Source organism: Ranitomeya imitator, chromosome 4, assembly GCF_032444005.1.
Source record: "Ranitomeya imitator isolate aRanImi1 chromosome 4, aRanImi1.pri, whole genome shotgun sequence".
Lineage (NCBI taxonomy): Eukaryota > Metazoa > Chordata > Amphibia > Anura > Dendrobatidae > Ranitomeya > Ranitomeya imitator.
In genome coordinates this window covers 483,854,837-483,873,989 of record NC_091285.1, presented here as the reverse complement: position 1 = coordinate 483,873,989, position 19,153 = coordinate 483,854,837, and the positions used below count along the sequence as shown (strand labels likewise).

The 19,153-nt window shown below is 44.6% G+C and overlaps 1 protein-coding gene across 1 annotated transcript in view; it reads right to left on the bottom strand.

Annotated features, from left to right (window-relative positions):
- The window catches only part of PRTG (protogenin), a 217,007-nt gene extending 198,674 nt beyond the window's left edge, over positions 1-18,333 (bottom strand). The window contains exons 1-2 of the mRNA XM_069765951.1: positions 18,200-18,333; positions 5,978-6,280 (exon numbers count right to left, since the gene is read on the bottom strand). Coding sequence (XP_069622052.1) covers positions 5,978-6,280; positions 18,200-18,269 — 373 coding nt within the window. The 5' untranslated portion in view covers positions 18,270-18,333. The remainder of the gene's footprint in view (positions 1-5,977; positions 6,281-18,199) is intronic.
- Positions 18,334-19,153: the final 820 nt, after the last annotated feature.

Sequence of the window (19,153 nt, the reverse complement as noted above, 5' to 3'; positions counted from 1 at the left end):
CTATTCTATCCCATGTGAAAAAGGCTTTAGGATATTCTCAGAGCTACCCACTGATGTCTCTATTACGGGAAGTGATTAACAATGCATTTGATATTCAAAACAGTGCTAATTCCATACAGTGCGCCATTATCATCTTCAATGCTAATTTATGTATCTGCTTACGCACAGCGCCATGTTGTGCCAAGCATTATACATATACAGTGGGAGAGTCTAGACTCAATTAAGCCATCAAATGCCTTGCAGAAAATGAGGACATTAACTTGAATAGCTTATTATCTGTCTCATGACTAACGACAACTAGTGGGATAGTTATGTTCTGGGTGAATATTGTAGAATATATTACATCCAATCATAAAATTTTACAAAACATTACAGGTTTGGAATTAATAGTCCAATCTGTGTTTCTGGTTTATGCGGCCAGTAATTTACTATTCAATAATGTTATTTCTACATCTAGAGGATTTTAAAAACTGAGAACAGTATCGTCAAGAACAGTATCCACCAGTGACGTTGTATGACGCTCTGCAACTTATAGAAGAAGAAATAGGATTCTTCTCAAGAAGATTCTTAGAACAGATGACAATTCAGACATGGTGGATCTCAATGTCTATAGACTTCAGAAAATGCTAGTAGTATATATGACGTTATATACATATACCAGAACTGATAATATGTAAGGACCATATTAAGGGAAAAACTCTAAAGAGCAATATAATAACCATAAGAAACAAAAAGGAGTTACAATTCCCAACTACATATAGTAAATAAAAATAAATAGAAAAGAATACCAAAGAGAGAAACTAATTAGAAAAATGGTACAAAGCTTTATTAGCACATACAGTCATGGTCAAAAGTATTGACACCCCTGCAATTCTGTCAGATAATACTCAGTTTCTTCGTGAAAATGATTGCAAACACAAATTCTTTGGTATTATTATCTTCATTTAATTTGTCTTAAATGAAAAAACACAAAAGAGAATGAAGCAAAAAGCAAAACATTGATCATTTCACACAAAACTCCAAAAATGGGCCAGACAAAAGCATTGGCACCCTCAGCCTAATACTTGGTTGCACAACCTTTAGCCAAAATAACTGTGACCAACCGCTTCCGGTAACCATCAATGAGTTTCTTACAATGCTCTGCTGGAATTTTAGACCATTCTTCTTTGGCAAACTGCTCCAGGTCCCTGATATTTGAAGGGTGCCTTCTCCAAACTGCCGTTTTTAGATCTTTCCACAGGTGTTCTATGGGATTCAGATCTGGACTCATTGCTGGCCACCTTAGAAGTCTCCAGTGCTTTCTCTCAAACCATTTTCTAGTGCTTTTTGAAGTGTGTTTTGGGTCATTGTCCTGCTGGAAGACCCATGACCTCTGAGGGAGACCCAGCTTTCTCACACTGGGCCCTACATTATGCTGCAAAATTTGTTGGTAGTCTTCAGACTTCATAATGCCATGCACACGGTCAAGCAGTCCAGTGCCAGAGGCAGCAAAGTAACCCCAAAACATCAGGGAACCTCCGCCATGTTTGACTGTAGGGACCGTGTTCTTTTCCTTGAATGCCTCTTTTTTTCTCCTGAAAACTCTATGTTGATGCCTTTGCCCAAAAAGCTCTACTTTTGTCTCATCTGACCAGAGAACATTCTTCCAAAATGTTTTAGGCTTTTTCAGGTAAGTTTTGGCAAACTCGAACCTGGCTTTTTTATGTCTCGGGGTAAGAAGTGGGGTCTTCCTGGGTCTCCTACCATACAGTCCCTTTTCATTCAGACGCCGACGGATAGTACGGGTTGACACTTTGAACCCTCGGACTGCAGGGCAGCTGGAACTTGTTTGGATGTTAGTCGAGGTTCTTTATCCAACATCCGCACAATCTTGCGTTGAAATCTCTTGTCAATTTTTCTTTTCCGTCCACATCTAGGGAGGTTAGCCACAGTGCCATGGGCTTTAAACTTCTTGATGACACTGCGCACGGTAGACACAGGAACATTCAGGTCTTTGGAGATGGCCTTGTACCCTTGAGATTGCTCATGCTTCCTCGCAATTTGGTTTCTCATGTCCTCAGACAGTTCTTTGGTCGTCTTTCTTTCCTCCATGCTCAATGTGGTGCACAGAAGGACACAGGACAGAGGTTGAGTCAACTTTAATCCATGTCAACTGGCTGCAAGTGTGATTTAGTTATTGCCAACACCTGTTAGGTGCCACAGGTAAGTTACAGGTGCTGTTAATTACACAAATTAGAGAAGCATCACATGATTTTTCGCACAGTGCCAATACTTTTGCCCACCCCCTTTTTATGTTTGGTGTGGAATTATATCCAATTTGGCTTTAGGACAATTCTTTTTGTGTTTTTTTCATTTAAGACAAATTAAATGAAGATAATAATACAAAATAATTTGTGTTTGCAATCATTTTCAGGAAGAAAATGAGTATTATCTGACAGAATTGCAGGGGTGTCAATACTTTTGGTTACTCATATATGTATTGTTGGGTACTGAAAGTAGATGACGTTATTATCTGAGTACCCTTATACTTTGGACAGCCTGTCACTGCCTATATGTGTCATTGCATAAATTACCTGTCCAGTTATCTTGGATTTTATTGTGTGTTTCGATTTGTATAGTTTTATATTATGTGCTAATAAAGCTTTGTACCATTTTTCTAATTAGTTTATCTCTTTGGTATTATTTTCTATTTATTTACTATCTGTAGTTGGGAATTGTAACTCCTTTTTGTTTCTTATGGTTATAGTATATATGACGTGGTGAAAGTACAGCCAGGCAGTAGAGGTGTTGTAGTGTGATGTTTCCCTTATGGGGTGAGGAGGGCTGTTGGCACCCGCTCTGAGCCAAATTGACCTCAACAGCCATTAACAAACAGAAGTATTGATTTAACAGATCAGAAACACATAATGGTTCATTCACTATGACTTTTCATCAAGACAATTCCTTCCCATATGCCCTAGCAAGGCATATGGGCATCACAAAGAGTGCCCCCCACACACAACTAACCATCTATTAGCCAGTGCAGAGGACAGTAACAAAGACCATCAACTGTGACGGTCCCTGACTGTCATTCACTTAACTGTACTATTAAAAAGGAAATACATGGCTGTCACCAATTTCCAATTCTAAAATCAAACCTACAGTTATTAGCCGAGAGCTGATCAGTTATATCTGAGAAGGGTTCATGCATTAGGCAATGCCAAGTACACAAATGCTGCACTACAGGGTGCAAATTGGCAAAATGGTGCCTCAATGAGCAGCATCATGTGCATGAACCTTTAGGGATATTGAAAAGGTCCAGTCTTTGCAAAAAAATCCAAAAGGGTTCTAGGAAATGTTATACATGCATAAATGTGGACATGTAAGGTTTATACTTGTTAAGTTTGCAAGTCAGCGTTCTCTGCAGCACATCATCCCCTGTTGTGATGTGGTGCCAAGAACAATGGCATATGCCAGCAAAAGATAATTATATGCACGTGGAAAGTGTGTTTGGCCAGTCTAAGCAAGCAGGCTGCTACACAACTGCCAACTGGCGGACATGTAGCTGATGGCTGGTCGTTTCAATGCAGGTCTAAATGCAAATACATCTACTTGTTTGAGTGGATTATGGAAAGTCATTCCAAATAAGATGCAAACTCGTTTGTAGAATGTGTTGGATAGAAAAAGACCCCGTATTAAAAAAAAATATATATAGTATAGGTAGTGTTCACATTTGAGCGTGCAATGGCAAAGAGAAGCTGACAATGGCGAGAAAAAGCCTACGCATGCGGTAGGTGGAAATATCCCGTACCGTCAAGAGAATTGCTTGTCGTCGATTTTGGGGGGGGGAAAAAAACACACCCCTAGTGTTTATAGCTACCAATAATAGTGGATGTGAATAGAGAGATGTTATTTGGTAGAAATATGAAATGGTAGGCAGAAGACTTGCCTTGGAAACACAAGCTAATGGAAAAATCAATTGGTTCACAGCCTAGCTTTTATAACCACAGATAAATGCTTAATCCTTAAGGGCAGTCTATACACAAGTGTCAGACAGGAGAACCCATTATGCTTCAAAAAACTGAAAGAAAGGGATTATGTTTGGCAGATCGCACATGCTTTGGAGTGCTAGGCCGCGCAATTAGAGAAGCAGCACTTATAATTTAGATATGAGGGGAAAAGCAGAAATGTGTGGATCAATGTGCATCTATCCATTTTTACATAACTGTCTTTTTTTACTATGAATCATTCAGGAAAAGTCTTATGTGAGACGCTGGAACACCACATCGCCGTCATGAGATCTTAATACAAAGACTTATTATATAAAGGTGTCTGCAGTCACGTTTGCACCCTGCGGACCAGTCTCTAATGTATTAGACATGTTCAGTTAGAGACTGGGAAATTCTCTTTTCACTAGTAAATTGACGGTCTCTGGTGTGAAATAAATAAATTAACCGAACCCTCCTTGATGTGTACCCACTCATCTCATTAAATAGTAATATCTGTTCAATGCTGAAATAAAGAATGTGTTTTACACACCTGACCTACATCACATATTAAAAATGCATTTGATGCCTCGCTTCATTGGTTTCTGCCATATTTTTCCAGTTCGGATCTATTATTTTAGATATAGCTGCCATCATGATCAAAAGCGAAGGTTGATAATTCCTATGGTAATAACCATGGCGGATATTTGAGCACACTTTTTCTAAAGGTACCGTCACACTCAGAGACGCTGCAGCGATATAGACAACGAGCCGATCGCTGCAGCGTCGCTGTAGAGACGTCAAACACAGCAACTCCAGAACGATGCAGGAGCGATCCAGTGACGTAACGGCGATTCACTTATCGGTCTCGCTGGTTGTTAGCTCCATTGTTAGCTCCATGTAAAACATTGCTGGCATCATTGCTTTTGCTGTCAAACATGACGAATCACGCCGACCTGATGACCAAATAAAGTTCTGGCCTTCTAGCTCCGACCAGCGATGTCACAGCGGGATCCTGATCGCTGCTGCGTGTCAAACACAACGAGATCGCTATCCAGGACGCTGCAACGTCACGGATCGTTGTCGTTCTTTTTGTAAAGTTGTTCAGTGTGAAGGTACCTTAAGGCTGGCCGTGCACATTAAATGGCTTTGGCAGATTGTTTGGGCAAAAGTCATCTCAATCAACACTCCCATACACATCGGCAGGAGGCTTATCTATTTTATTTACTTTTATGCCGCCATTAATTCCACAGCGCATTACAGATATTGTCATTGCTGTCCCCATTGGGGCTCACAATCTAAATTCACTATCAGTATGTCTATGGAGTGTGAGAGGAAACCACAGAGCCCAGAGGAAACCCACGGAAACACGGGAGAACCTACAAACTCATTGTAGATGTTGTCCTTGGTGGGAATTGAACCCAAGTCTCCAGAGCTGCAAAGCAACAGTGCTAACCGCTGAGCCACCATGCTGGGAAAACATTGTGACTAGCAGTCTGAAATCGGACATGCACAACTGACATCTCTCCCAACCATCAATCGACCGATGCCAACATACACATTAGAAGGACGTCCGAACCAGTCCATATAGGTAGGTTCAGCCAAGATTAGTCTAATGTGTTTGGGGGCCTTAAGATGCCTAGAATCTTATCTAATGTACACCCTTAAAGCTTATTCACACTACATGACACCCTACATGACGAATCCTCGTTCTCGGAAGCACATTGCCCAGTAGAAACAGGACTTGCGCTGCTGAGAACAGTAGCCTATGCTCACTGAATGATTGTTCAGAGGGCTTTTGAAGAGCGGTCTGCCTGTGTAAACAGGCTATTAAATGAAACCAGTAGCTGATCTGCGGTCATTTTGTGTAAGCGAGAGGATTAATTAAGTTGTATATAATGACTAGTGTCTTCACTTTGTTAAAATATTTGTGGAAATGCAGTTCAATTGTTCTCCAAGGTCTATAGTAACAATGACAGACAAGCTCAGATGAAACTAAACTCCATACTTACTTGCTAATGAAAGATGAGCCTTTTGACTTAAAATGGCACCATATTTGTTCAGAGCCAAGCATTGGTAAAATCCTTCATCAGACTGCTCTCCTTTCCTGCCCTCCACCTCCTGGATGTACAAGGAGCCATTGTGTAAAGTTGAGATCCGTTCAGTCTCTGAAATCTTCCCTCCATTTTTCAGCCATGTGATTGTGACTGGAGGCTCCCCTTGAGCTAAGCAATCTAATATCGCTGAATCTTTCCGATAAACTATTACGTCCACAGGTTCTTTTACAAATAATAGGTCGCTGAAACACCAAGATCCTGAATGGGAGAGAAAATAGATTAAAAAAAAACAGAAAGAATGATAAATAAGTAAAAGAAATTCAGCCACTATGACGCAGATGTGTTCATAAAGTGCAATGCTCTGCAGAGAATTCATTACATGACACTAAAGTACCACTTACAGAGCACACATTGGTAAATTCCATAGGAAACACCTTAAAGCGATATTCCCATCTCAGATACTTATGGCATATCCACAAATGGGGCTGCACCCAACTGTAGAACAGGGCCCAGCTTGCACTGTGAGTAGAGAAGTGGCTCTCCCCATTCACCTCTATGATAGTTTTGAATATAGGCATCCATTGGAGGTCGACTATATTCAGAACTCCTAACAAAGTCAAAAGATTGACAAGCACTATCCCCCGCACTTTATGTCCCCGCTTAATTGTAAAGTGCTGCGGAATATGTTGGCGCTATATAAATATAAATTATTATTATTATTATTATTATTATTATTATTAAGCAGGCACGGCCACCTCTCCGGTAAGGCGACAGCCCCGTTAACAACATGAATGCATTTCCCAGAGGTGTGAAAAACTTTTTATTGGACATTTTATAGCAAATACTGGTCATATGTCATATATATTTCCGCTAGTAATGTCCCTGTAAGGCTACGTTCACATTGGCGTTCCGCCAATGTGCGTCGCTGTTGCGCCGGCGACGCAGCGGCGACGCAGCGGCGACGCGCCCCTATGTTTAACATAGGGGACGCGTGCGTCGTTTTGGTGGCGTTTTTCGCCACGTGCGTCGTTTCCGACGCTAGCGTCGGACGCAAGAAAACGCTACATGTAGCATTTTCTGTGCGTCCGATTTTCGTCGGAAAACGACGCACGCGTCGCAAAACGCGCGCGTTTTTGCGCGCGTTTTAGCGTGCGTCGCGCCGACGACGCACGGCGGCGCAACGCTAATGTGAACGTAGCCTAAGGATGTATTTACACTGCACAGATTTCTTACAGAAATTTCTAAGAGTGAAACACCGTTACCTTCCTGTGAAAGGGGCTGTTGCACAGCATGCACATAAGAGTCCGGCAAGCTCTTTCAGATTATTGAAACATTTGCAATCATGTCAACAACTAATCTGCATAATGTGATTAAATTCTCATACACACAGTATGGTTTAAAAAAAAAACAAAAAAAAAACACCGTAAAGGTTGTCTAAAATATCTCATATCAAATTAAGGAACTCAGCAGGAAATAAAGTGTTTTCTGGGTTTCAAAATTGCTTTCCAATGGCCTAAATACATAATAGTCTATATAACATATTTCCTTTTTTATTTTTTTTTTTACAATTATACCCTATTTCTGTACCACCAGTGTCCCCTTTCTGAGAATCTAGTGCGACAATGTATCCCTATAATAATGACGGGTCACAAGTTATCATTGGATTCTGTGCCATGAAAAATTGGTCTTCCCTTTTAATATAAACACAATCCAAAATTATAAACTATGTTTCAAAGATGTGAATAAATGTATAGACACAGATCAATTTTAGAAGTTAGATAAGACAGGGGATAGGCCACATTGGCATTAAGAGGAAACCTTACGCTGCGGGTATAGCCTGTAAAATCGACAGAAAAGGTATGCCACCACCAACCATACATATTTAATATTTGCAGATTTTTTTTGCTGCAAAAAAAGTGTCTGCAGGAACAATGTTGCAGAAAATAGCACATTTTATTGTTTTCAATTGCTTCTTCTCCCATTCATTTGAATAGGTGAAAAAAATTCAGAAAGATTTAACATGCTGCAAATTTAAAAAAAAAGAAAAAGGAAAAAAAAATATGAATCATGTGCATGAAATATCAGAAATCTCATTGACTTCACTGGTACTGTAAAATACTGTGTTTCTATTTCTGCAGCAAAAGAGCAACATGTGAACAAGCCCTGATTGCTTCATGAAAAAAAAAAAAGAGAAAGTGTCATTGTTGCAAATGAAACCAATCATTGTCCTACTCTTATTTTCTTAACGGCATTACACTAATTAAGCATAGATTCTGATTGTTACATAAAAACAGCACTTTTTTTCATGAAACCAACATTGATACTAAGATCCTAGATGTTTCCCTGTTCCAGAAATAAACTGTAAGATGGACAGAATCATAAATACACCAAAGCCAATGTATCTAATGAAGTCTTCAAGTCCCAAAGTGAAGGAACGATCTATTTACTATGTACTAACACTCTCATATTTATTTACCAAACACTCGTAAAGTAGGACACTTTCAACAAAATGAAAAGTCACAATGTGAGGTTTCACCGTCATTAACAGGAAAACAAGAGGTAAAAGCTGTTTGCTAATTTTACAAGCTTGTCACGGAGATCCTAAACAAGGAAAGTCATAAAAGTTTGATTTTTACAAGAAATCATTAACATCCCTGCCTCTTTATACACAAGCAGGTTCTCTACCCTGGGGACATTTAGCACTTTCACACCCATGGTGGTTAGGGTTAAATCCAGAGCTGCTCTTATGTAGCCTGTAATACTTTTTATTGGAGAGGCCGAGTTATTCTTAGCATGTAGGTGAATGATAAACCCTATTATTTCCACTGTGCTGAATAATACATTTTATGTCCTAGGTCAAAAAGTGTTTAGGGTCAGTTAATACTCCACACTCTTCATGTTGCCTGTACTGTTGCACTAGGAGATTGCTTCTCAGAACCTTACAACTTGCTTCATTTACCATTTTTTCCCTACATTTTAGCAGATACATTTAAATGAAGGACAAAGCCACTTCCTAATATTTGTGACTCTTGCTGCTAGATCGCAGTGGGAGAGGGATTAGAGACCCTTTATTTCCAGGTTTGTGTATTGGCAACTGTTACAGAAATGCGGAACTAATTGGCTGCTTACTGTCTCATGCAGTGGGGATTACTTAATTACCCAATACACATTTTCTAGGAGAACAGATCTCCCAAGGAAGTTAACATGCCTTCTTTTACCTAATGCAACAAGCCTGGTTTCTCCATCCATCACAACCAGAGATAAAATGAAGGCAGGTCATTTAAAGAGCCCCTGCCTTAGGACACAATCTCTGTGCAATCCACTTTATCAGTCCCTTTAATCTGTGCTGGGTTTTAAAGACATTAAGGTGATGTATATAAATAGTTCTGGAATCCACATAGGCAATTGATTTTTCAGATCAGGGGCAATAAGTGAACTCTGTTATCTGATATATTTTACACAATTCTAGGTGTTTCATTGTGGATCCAAAAGTGTAAAATCAGGCTTTTATCTGATCTCTGGCCTCAATAATGGCAGGCGGATCTGCCTTACAATTACAATACACATCCCTAAATGCTTCAGCATTCAGGCCCCTTCACATTAGGCGCCGGGCAGCCGGAAAGCAGAGCGGTGACGTCACCGCGCTGCTTTCCGGCCGCTGTGCTCACAGCCAGAGCAGAGAAGCAGAGCGCCGGGGACAGACAGCGGTAGGTAAGTATGTAGCGTTTGTTTTTTTTACTTTAACGATGGTAACCAGGGTAAACATCGGGTTACTAAGCGCGGCCCTGCGCTTAGTTACCCGATGTTTACCCTGGTTACCGGGGACCTCGGGATCGTTGGTCGCTGGAGAGCTGTCTGTGTGACAGCTCTCCAGCGACCAAACAGCAACGCTGCAGCGATCCGGATCGTTGTCGGTATTGCTGCAGCGTCGCTTAGTGTGACGGTACCTTAAAGGTACCTTCACACATAACGATATTGTTAACGATATCGTTGCTATTTGTGACGTAGCAACGATATCGTTAATGAAATCGTTCTGTGTGACAGCGACCAACGATCAGGCCCCTGCTGGGAGATCGTTGGTCGCTGAAGAAAGTCCAGAACTTTATTTCGTCGCTGGACTCCCTGGAGACATCGCTGGATCGGCGTGTGTGACACCGATCCAGCGATGTCTTCACTGGTAACCAGGGTAAACATCGGGTAACTAAGCGCAGGGCCGCGCTTAGTAACCCGATGTTTACCCTGGTTACCATGCTAAAAGTAAAAAAAACAAACAGTACATACTTACCTACCGCTGTCTGTCCTCCAGCGCTGCGCTCTGCTCTCCTCCTGTACTGTCTGTGAGCCGGAAAGCAGAGCGGTGACGTCACCGCTCTGCTTTCCGGCTCCCAGCCAGTACAGGAGGAGTGCAGAGAAGCAGAGCGCAGCGCTGGAGGACAGACTGCTGTAGGTAAGTATCTAGTGTTTGTTTTTTTTTTACTTTTAGCATGGTAACCAGGGTAAACATCGGGTTACTAAGCGCGGCCCTGCGCTTAGTTACCCGATGTTTACCCTGGTTACCGGCATCGTTGGTCGCTGGAGAGCGGTCTGTGTGACAGCTCTCCAGCGACCAAACAGCGACGCTGCAGCGATTCGGATCGTTGTCGGTATCGCTGCAGCGTCGCTAAATGTGAAGGGGCCTTAACACTTTCTTTACAAGCTAATGCGTTAATTGGTCTAAGAAAAGATAATGTAAGGGGTAATGGGACAAAACCTGAATCAAGGGTAAATACAGTGATCACCTAATATGATCCAATTTATATAAAATAAATGCATTAATAACTGAATATCAGCGTATAATTACCGTAGATCAATAAAGGCTGTTTCACCCAAGCTACATTACGCTATTAACTCACAGGTATGAACTAACCACAATAACATTTGTTAGAGTACCTATATAGCGCCATCATATTTTACAGCACTTTATCAACCCTATCTCCATTGGGCTCACAACCTAAATCCCCTATCAATGCCTTTGGAGTGTGGGAGGAACCAGAGAAACCAAAGAAAACCCACGCAAAGAACATATAAACTCCTTACAGATGTTGTCTTAGGTGCTGTTTGAACTGGGGACCTCAGCGCTACAAGGCTGCAGTGCTAACCACTGAGCCACCATGCTAAGAACAATAATTGTTTATACAGTAGGAATATGAACGATCTCCAATACACAGACTGAAGCCTAGAGTTCTGCTTGAGATTTGTGAATAGAAGTAGAACAAGACTGCCAATCCCTTCGTGTAAGGCCGGTTTCACTCGTCAGTGGCTCCGGTACGTGAGGTGACAGTTTCCTCACGTACCGGAGCCACTGACACACGTAGACACATTAAAATCAATGCATCTGTGCAGATGTCATTGATTTTTTTGCGGACCGTGTCTCCATGTGCCAAACACGGAGACATGTCAGTGTTCGTGGGAGCGCACGGATTACACGGACCCATTAAAGTCAATGGGTCTGTGTAAAACATGTACCGCACACGGACGTTGTCCGTGTGCAGTCCGTGTGCCGTGCAGGAGACAACGCTACAGTAAGCGCTGTCCCCCCCAGTGGTGCTGAAGCCGCCATTCATATCTTCCCTGCAGCAGCGTTTGCTGTAGAGAAGATATGAATAATAGTGTGTAAAATCCAGATCCAGTTCCCCCCTCCCGCTGTGATTAAAATACTCACCCAGCTTCCGGCTCCCTCGCAGCGTCCTGTCCTGGCCACACCTTGTACTGTATGAGCGGTCACGTGGGGCCCATAGGGGTGGAGCCGCATATTCATTACTGTAAATGAGCGGCCCCACGTGACCGCTCATACAGTACAAGGTGCGGCCAGGACAGGACGCTGCGAGGGAGCCGAATGCTGGGTGAGGATTTTAATCACAGCGGAGGGGGGGGGGGGGGGGGGGAGACCTGGATCTGGATTTTACACACTATTATTCATATCTTCTCTACAGCAAACGCTGCTGCAGGGAAGATATGAATGGGGCTTCAGCACGGTGCAGGGGACAGCACTAAACTTTAGCGCTGTCTCCGGCACGGTGCGTGTGGTACCCAGTGGGCACACACGTGTGCCACACTGATGTGCCACAGAAACGCACCAGCACACGGACACATAATTCCGGTACCGGAATTATCTGGACGTGTGAGACTGGCCTAAATGGATTATATACTTTCTAGGAATAATATGTAACTAGCCAGGATATTACCACACTACTCAGTCACTTCTCTGCATATCAACGACAAATGCATGGAATGTATATAAGCATAATATACGGTATATAAGCATTTATAGGTCCCTGAAAGCACATTACGTAGTGCTCAAATTCAGACTACTGCCAATCTCTTTGTACACTGCCCATTATACCCAGGTCTTCAGACAGTAAGTTTATCTGCTAGAAAACCTAAACTTCTGTCTCTGTGTATAGGGGATGATCAGTTATCTGCTGGGAAGGCTTAGGGTATGTTTCCACATTCAGGAAATGCTGCGTGTTTGACGATGCGTAGAGCCACAGCGTCAAACACGCAGCGTCCAGATGTTACAGCATAGTGGAGGGAATTTCATGAAATCCAGTCTCCACTACAGCATGCATTAAAAGACGAATGCAGCAGACCCGCGGAAACGGACAGGTGGAGCGTCTTTTCAGAACGCAGCATGTCCTTACAATGCTCAAACAACGCATGAACAACACAGGTGACCTGCCAGTGACCTCAGGTGCAGATTTGGTGCAGATTTTACCTGCGTAAAATCCTGACCAAATCCTGAACGTGGACACATACCCTTACAGTCTCTGCGTGCATGGGCGACGATCTGCTGGCTAGGCTTACAGTGTATGTGTATGGGGGATGATCTGCTGGGTAGGCTTACAGTGTCTGTGTATATGGGCTACAATCAGTTGGGAAGGCTTACTGTGTCAGTGTGTATAGGGGACGATCTGGTGTGTGTGCATGCGTGTTTTCTGCTGGGAAGGCTTAGTGTGTGTGGTGTGTGTTTTCTGCTGGGAAGGCTTACAGTGTCTGTGTGCATGGGCGACAATCATTTGCACCATTCTGTGACTGTGTTTTCAGTGACCAGCAGTGTTAATCGCTTTCTGCTTCTAAATCATTAGAGACAGATAGGAAATCATTGGGACGGACAAGTAACGTTCCTTCTGACTTCTCCCAAACTTTCTCTCTTGCCCAATGTGCTCACCATTGCCGCCCTGTGTAGTGGGCACCATGGGCATCAATGGCAACATCTGTATAACCATCACCACCCTAATTAGCATGTGGGCAAACCAAAACTGAGCATGGAGACCGCACATCACATTATGCAGACAGACCCTACAACTAATAAGTCACATACACACTAAGAGCACAACATCATATAATCTATCATACTGGGTTTATGAGAGGGCACAGAATATATTACATTGGGCTATACGATGGGACATAACATATCGGGCTGTGTGAGGGGACACAACATACAATCTATCATAGTGGGCTGTGAGGGGACACAACATATAGTGGGCTGTGAGGGGACACAACATATCATAGTGGGCTGTGAGAGGACACAACATATCATAGTGGGCTGTGAGAGGACACAACATATCATAGTGGGCTGTGAGGGGACACAATCTATCATAGTGGGCTGTGAGGGGGCACAACATATCATAGTGGGCTGTGAGAGGACACAACATATCATAGTGGGCTGTGAGAGGACACAACATATATTGGGATGTGAGGGGACACAATCTATCATAGTGGGCTGTGAGAGGACACAACATATCATAGTGGGATGTGAGGGGACACAATCTATCATAGTGGGCTGTGAGAGGACACAACATATATTGGGATGTGAGGGGACACAATCTATCATAGTGGGCTGTGAGGGGACACAACATATCATAGTGGGATGTGAGAGGACACAACATATATTGGGATGTGAGAGGACACAATCTATCATAGTGGGATGTGAGAGGACACAACATATCATAGTGGGCTGTGAGAGGACACAACATATCATAGTGGGCTGTGAGAGGACACAACATATCATAGTGGGATGTGAGGGGACACAACATATCATAGTGGGATGTGAGGGGACACAATCTATCATAGTGGGATGTGAGAGGACACAACCTATCATAGTGGGATGTGAGAGGACACAACATATCATAGTGGGATGTGAGGGGACACAACATATCATAGTGGGATGTGAGGGGACACAATCTATCATAGTGGGATGTGAGGGGACACAACATATCATAGTGGGATGTGAGGGGACACAACATATCATAGTGGGCTGTGAGAGGACACAATCTATCATAGTGGGATGTGAGGGGACACAACATATCATAGTGGGATGTGAGGGGACACAATCTATCATAGTGGGATGTGAGAGGACACAACCTATCATAGTGGGATGTGAGGGGACACAACATATCATAGTGGGCTGTGAGAGGACACAATCTATCATAGTGGGATGTGAGAGGACACAACCTATCATAGTGGGATGTGAGGGGACACAACATATCATAGTGGGCTGTGAGGGGACACAATCTATCATAGTGGGCTGTGAGGGGACACAACATATCATAGTGGGCTGTGAGGGGACACAACATATCATAGTGGGCTGTGAGGGGACACAATCTATCATAGTGGGCGGTGAGGGGACACAACATATCATAGTGGGATGTGAGGGGACACAGCATATAGTGGGCTGTGAGGGGACACAACCTATCATAGTGGGCTGTGAGGGGACACAACATATCATAGTGGGCTGTGAGGGGACACAACATATCATAGTGGGCTGTGAGGGGACACAACATATAGTGGGCTGTGAGGGGACACAACATATCATAGTGGGCTGTGAGGGGACACAACATATCATAGTGGGCTGTGAGGGGACACAACATATCATAGTGGGCTGTGAGGGGACACAATCTATCATAGTGCGCTGTGAGGGGACACAATCTATCATAGTGGGCTGTGAGGGGACACAACATATCATAGTGGGCTGTGAGGGGACACAACATATAGTGGGCTGTGAGGGGACACAATCTATCATAGTGCGCTGTGAGGGGACACAATCTATCATAGTGGGCTGTGAGGGGACACAATCTATCATAGTGGGCTGTGAGGGGACACAATCTATCATAGTGGGCTGTGAGGGGACACAATCTATCATAGTGGGCTGTGAGGGGACACAATCTATCATAGTGGGCTGTGAGGGGACACAATCTATCATAGTGGGATGTGAGGGGACACAGCATATAGTGGGCTGTGAGGGGACACAATCTATCATAGTGCGCTGTGAGGGGACACAATCTATCATAGTGCGCTGTGAGGGGACACAATCTATCATAGTGCGCTGTGAGGGGACACAATCTATCATAGTGGGCTGTGAGGGGACACAATCTATCATAGTGGGCTGTGAGGGGACACAATCTATCATAGTGCGCTGTGAGGGGACACAATCTATCATAGTGCGCTGTGAGGGGACACAATCTATCATAGTGCGCTGTGAGGGGACACAATCTATCATAGTGGGCTGTGAGGGGACACAATCTATCATAGTGGGCTGTGAGGGGACACAGCATATAGTGGGCTGTGAGGGGACACAATCTATCATAGTGGGCTGTGAGGGGACACAATCTATCATAGTGGGCTGTGAGGGGACACAATCTATCATAGTGGGCTGTGAGGGGACACAATCTATCATAGTGGGCTGTGAGGGGACACAATCTATCATAGTGGGCTGTGAGGGGACACAATCTATCCTAGTGGGCTGTGAGGGGACACAATCTATCCTAGTGCGCTGTGAGGGGACACAATCTATCATAGTGCGCTGTGAGGGGACACAATCTATCAGTGCGCTGTGAGGGGACACAATCTATCATAGTGGGCTGTGAGGGGACACAATCTATCATAGTGGGCTGTGAGGGGACACAGCATATAGTGGGCTGTGAGGGGACACAATCTATCATAGTGGGCTGTGAGGGGACACAATCTATCATAGTGGGCTGTGAGGGGACACAATCTATCATAGTGCGCTGTGAGGGGACACAATCTATCATAGTGGGCTGTGAGGGGACACAATCTATCATAGTGGGCTGTGAGGGGACACAATCTATCATAGTGCGCTGTGAGGGGACACAATCTATCATAGTGCGCTGTGAGGGGACACAATCTATCATAGTGGGCTGTGAGGGGACACAATCTATCATAGTGGGCTGTGAGGGGACACAGCATATAGTGGGCTGTGAGGGGACACAATCTATCATAGTGGGCTGTGAGGGGACACAATCTATCATAGTGGGCTGTGAGGGGACACAATCTATCATAGTGGGCTGTGAGGGGACACAATCTATCATAGTGGGCTGTGAGGGGACACAATCTATCATAGTGGGCTGTGAGGGGACACAGCATATAGTGCGCTGTGAGGGGACACAATCTATCATAGTGGGCTGTGAGGGGACACAATCTATCATAGTGCGCTGTGAGGGGACACAATCTATCATAGTGGGCTGTGAGGGGACACAATCTATCATAGTGGGCTGTGAGGGGACACAATCTATCATAGTGGGCTGTGAGGGGACACAGCATATAGTGGGCTGTGAGGGGACACAATCTATCATAGTGGGCTGTGAGGGGACACAATCTATCATAGTGGGCTGTGAGGGGACACAATCTATCATAGTGCGCTGTGAGGGGACACAATCTATCATAGTGCGCTGTGAGGGGACACAATCTATCATAGTGGGCTGTGAGGGGACACAATCTATCATAGTGGGCTGTGAGGGGACACAATCTATCATAGTGCGCTGTGAGGGGACACAATCTATCATAGTGGGCTGTGAGGGGACACAACATATCATAGTGGGCTGTGAGGGGACACAATCTATCATAGTGGGATGTGAGGGGACACAGCATATAGTGGGCTGTGAGGGGACACAATCTATCATAGTGGGCTGTGAGGGGACACAATCTATCATAGTGGGCTGTGAGGGGACAAAATCTATCATAGTGGGCTGTGAGGGGACACAATCTATCATAGTGGGCTGTGAGGGGACACAATCTATCATAGTGGGCTGTGAGGGGACACAATCTATCATAGTGCGCTGTGAGGGGACACAATCTATCATAGTGGGCTGTGAGGGGACACAACATATCATAGTGGGCTGTGAGGGGACACAATCTATCATAGTGGGATGTGAGGGGACACAGCATATAGTGGGCTGTGAGGGGACACAATCTATCATAGTGGGCTGTGAGGGGACACAATCTATCATAGTGGGCTGTGAGGGGACACAATCTATCATAGTGGGCTGTGAGGGGACAAAATCTATCATAGTGGGCTGTGAGGGGACACAATCTATCATAGTGGGCTGTGAGGGGACACAATCTATCATAGTGCGCTGTGAGGGGACACAATCTATCATAGTGCGCTGTGAGGGGACACAATCTATCATAGTGGGCTGTGAGGGGACACAATCTATCATAGTGGGCTGTGAGGGGACACAATCTATCATAGTGGGCTGTGAGGGGACACAATCTATCATAGTGGGCTGTGAGGGGACACAATCTATCATAGTGGGCTGTGAGGGGACACAATCTATCATAGTGGGCTGTGAGGGGACACAACATATAGTGGGCTGTGAGGGGACACAATCTATCATAGTGGGCTGTGAGGGGACACAATCTATCATAGTGCGCTGTGAGGGGACACAATCTATCATAGTGGGCTGTGAGGGGACACAATCTATCATAGTGGGCTGTGAGGGGACACAACATATAGTGGGCTGTGAGGGGACACAATCTATCATAGTGGGCTGTGAGGGGACACAATCTATCATAGTGGGCTGTGAGGGGACACAATCTATCATAGTGGGCTGTGAGGGGACACAATCTATCATAGTGGGCTGTGAGGGGACACAATCTATCATAGTGGGCTGTGAGGGGACACAACATATCATAGTGGGATGTGAGGGGACACAGCATATAGTGGGCTGTGAGGGGACACAACCTATCATAGTGGGCTACATGAGGGCACACACGAGCACAGCGCTGAGGTGAGCGCTCCCATGGCGGAGAGTGCAGCTATGTGTGCATCATTAGTGGACACGGCTCGTCCTCACTGCAGGAAAGCAAAGTTACTTCTCAGAAATTCCCATCCGCACTCACCTGAGAAGCTGAGCAGCGCTGCCCACAGCAGCAGTGCCCTCCGGGCCATCCTCCCTCTGTCCGCTGCCATCACCGGGGACAGCCACTCATGCCCGGCTGCTCTCACCAGCTGCTCTCGCTGTGTGGAGCTCACTCTGGGCGCTCCTCAGAGCCCTCCGGGACTTTTTCCTAGAGCTCCTGCGCAGGCACACGAGATGGAAACAGGCGGAGGGAGAGTGCACAGAGGTGGGGGGCGATGGACACAGAGAAGCCTTGGAGTGGCCGGGACTACATAGCAGTGCATCCTCTGGTGCAGGGGGAGGGGAGCAGCGCTCAGGCATGTGGAGAGTGTGTCACACTGGGCTCTGCAGGGTCAGGGGCAGCACCGAGTGCCTGCAGCTCACATGCTCGTCTGCAGCCCCCCATCCTCACATCGTTAGGGGCTGTCCTGCGGTGCCCTGAAATGCCCTTCTTTTGTGTGCAGGAAACAATTGTCTGCGGAGCTGCCTGCACAAAGGTTAATGGAACCATTTTTGTGTGATACGACTAATACTAATACTTTTTGCACCTCTGTTCAGATTGAATGTTTTTTAATTTTTTTTTACTTAAGTTTTAGAGAAAATAAAGAAGTTTGGAGTCTTGTAACCAGAAGGGAAACAGTCTTGTGGCTCCTAGAGAAGCAGCAGGGTAGTATAAGGCTATGTGCACACGTTCAGGATTTCTTGCAGAAAATTCCTGAGAATTCCGGACATTTTCTGCAAGAAAACCGCATGCGTTTTTGCCGCGGGTTTTTTCCGGACAGTTCCCAATGCATTTTGGAGTGGGAAATCCGCAAAAAAAACCCGCAAAATTAATAAACCTGCTGCGTTTTTTGCCGCGATGCGTTTTTTTCGCGGAAAAAAACGCATCATGTGCACAAAACATGCGGAATTCATTCTAAATGATGGGATGCTTATTGTATGCGTTTTTTTTTGC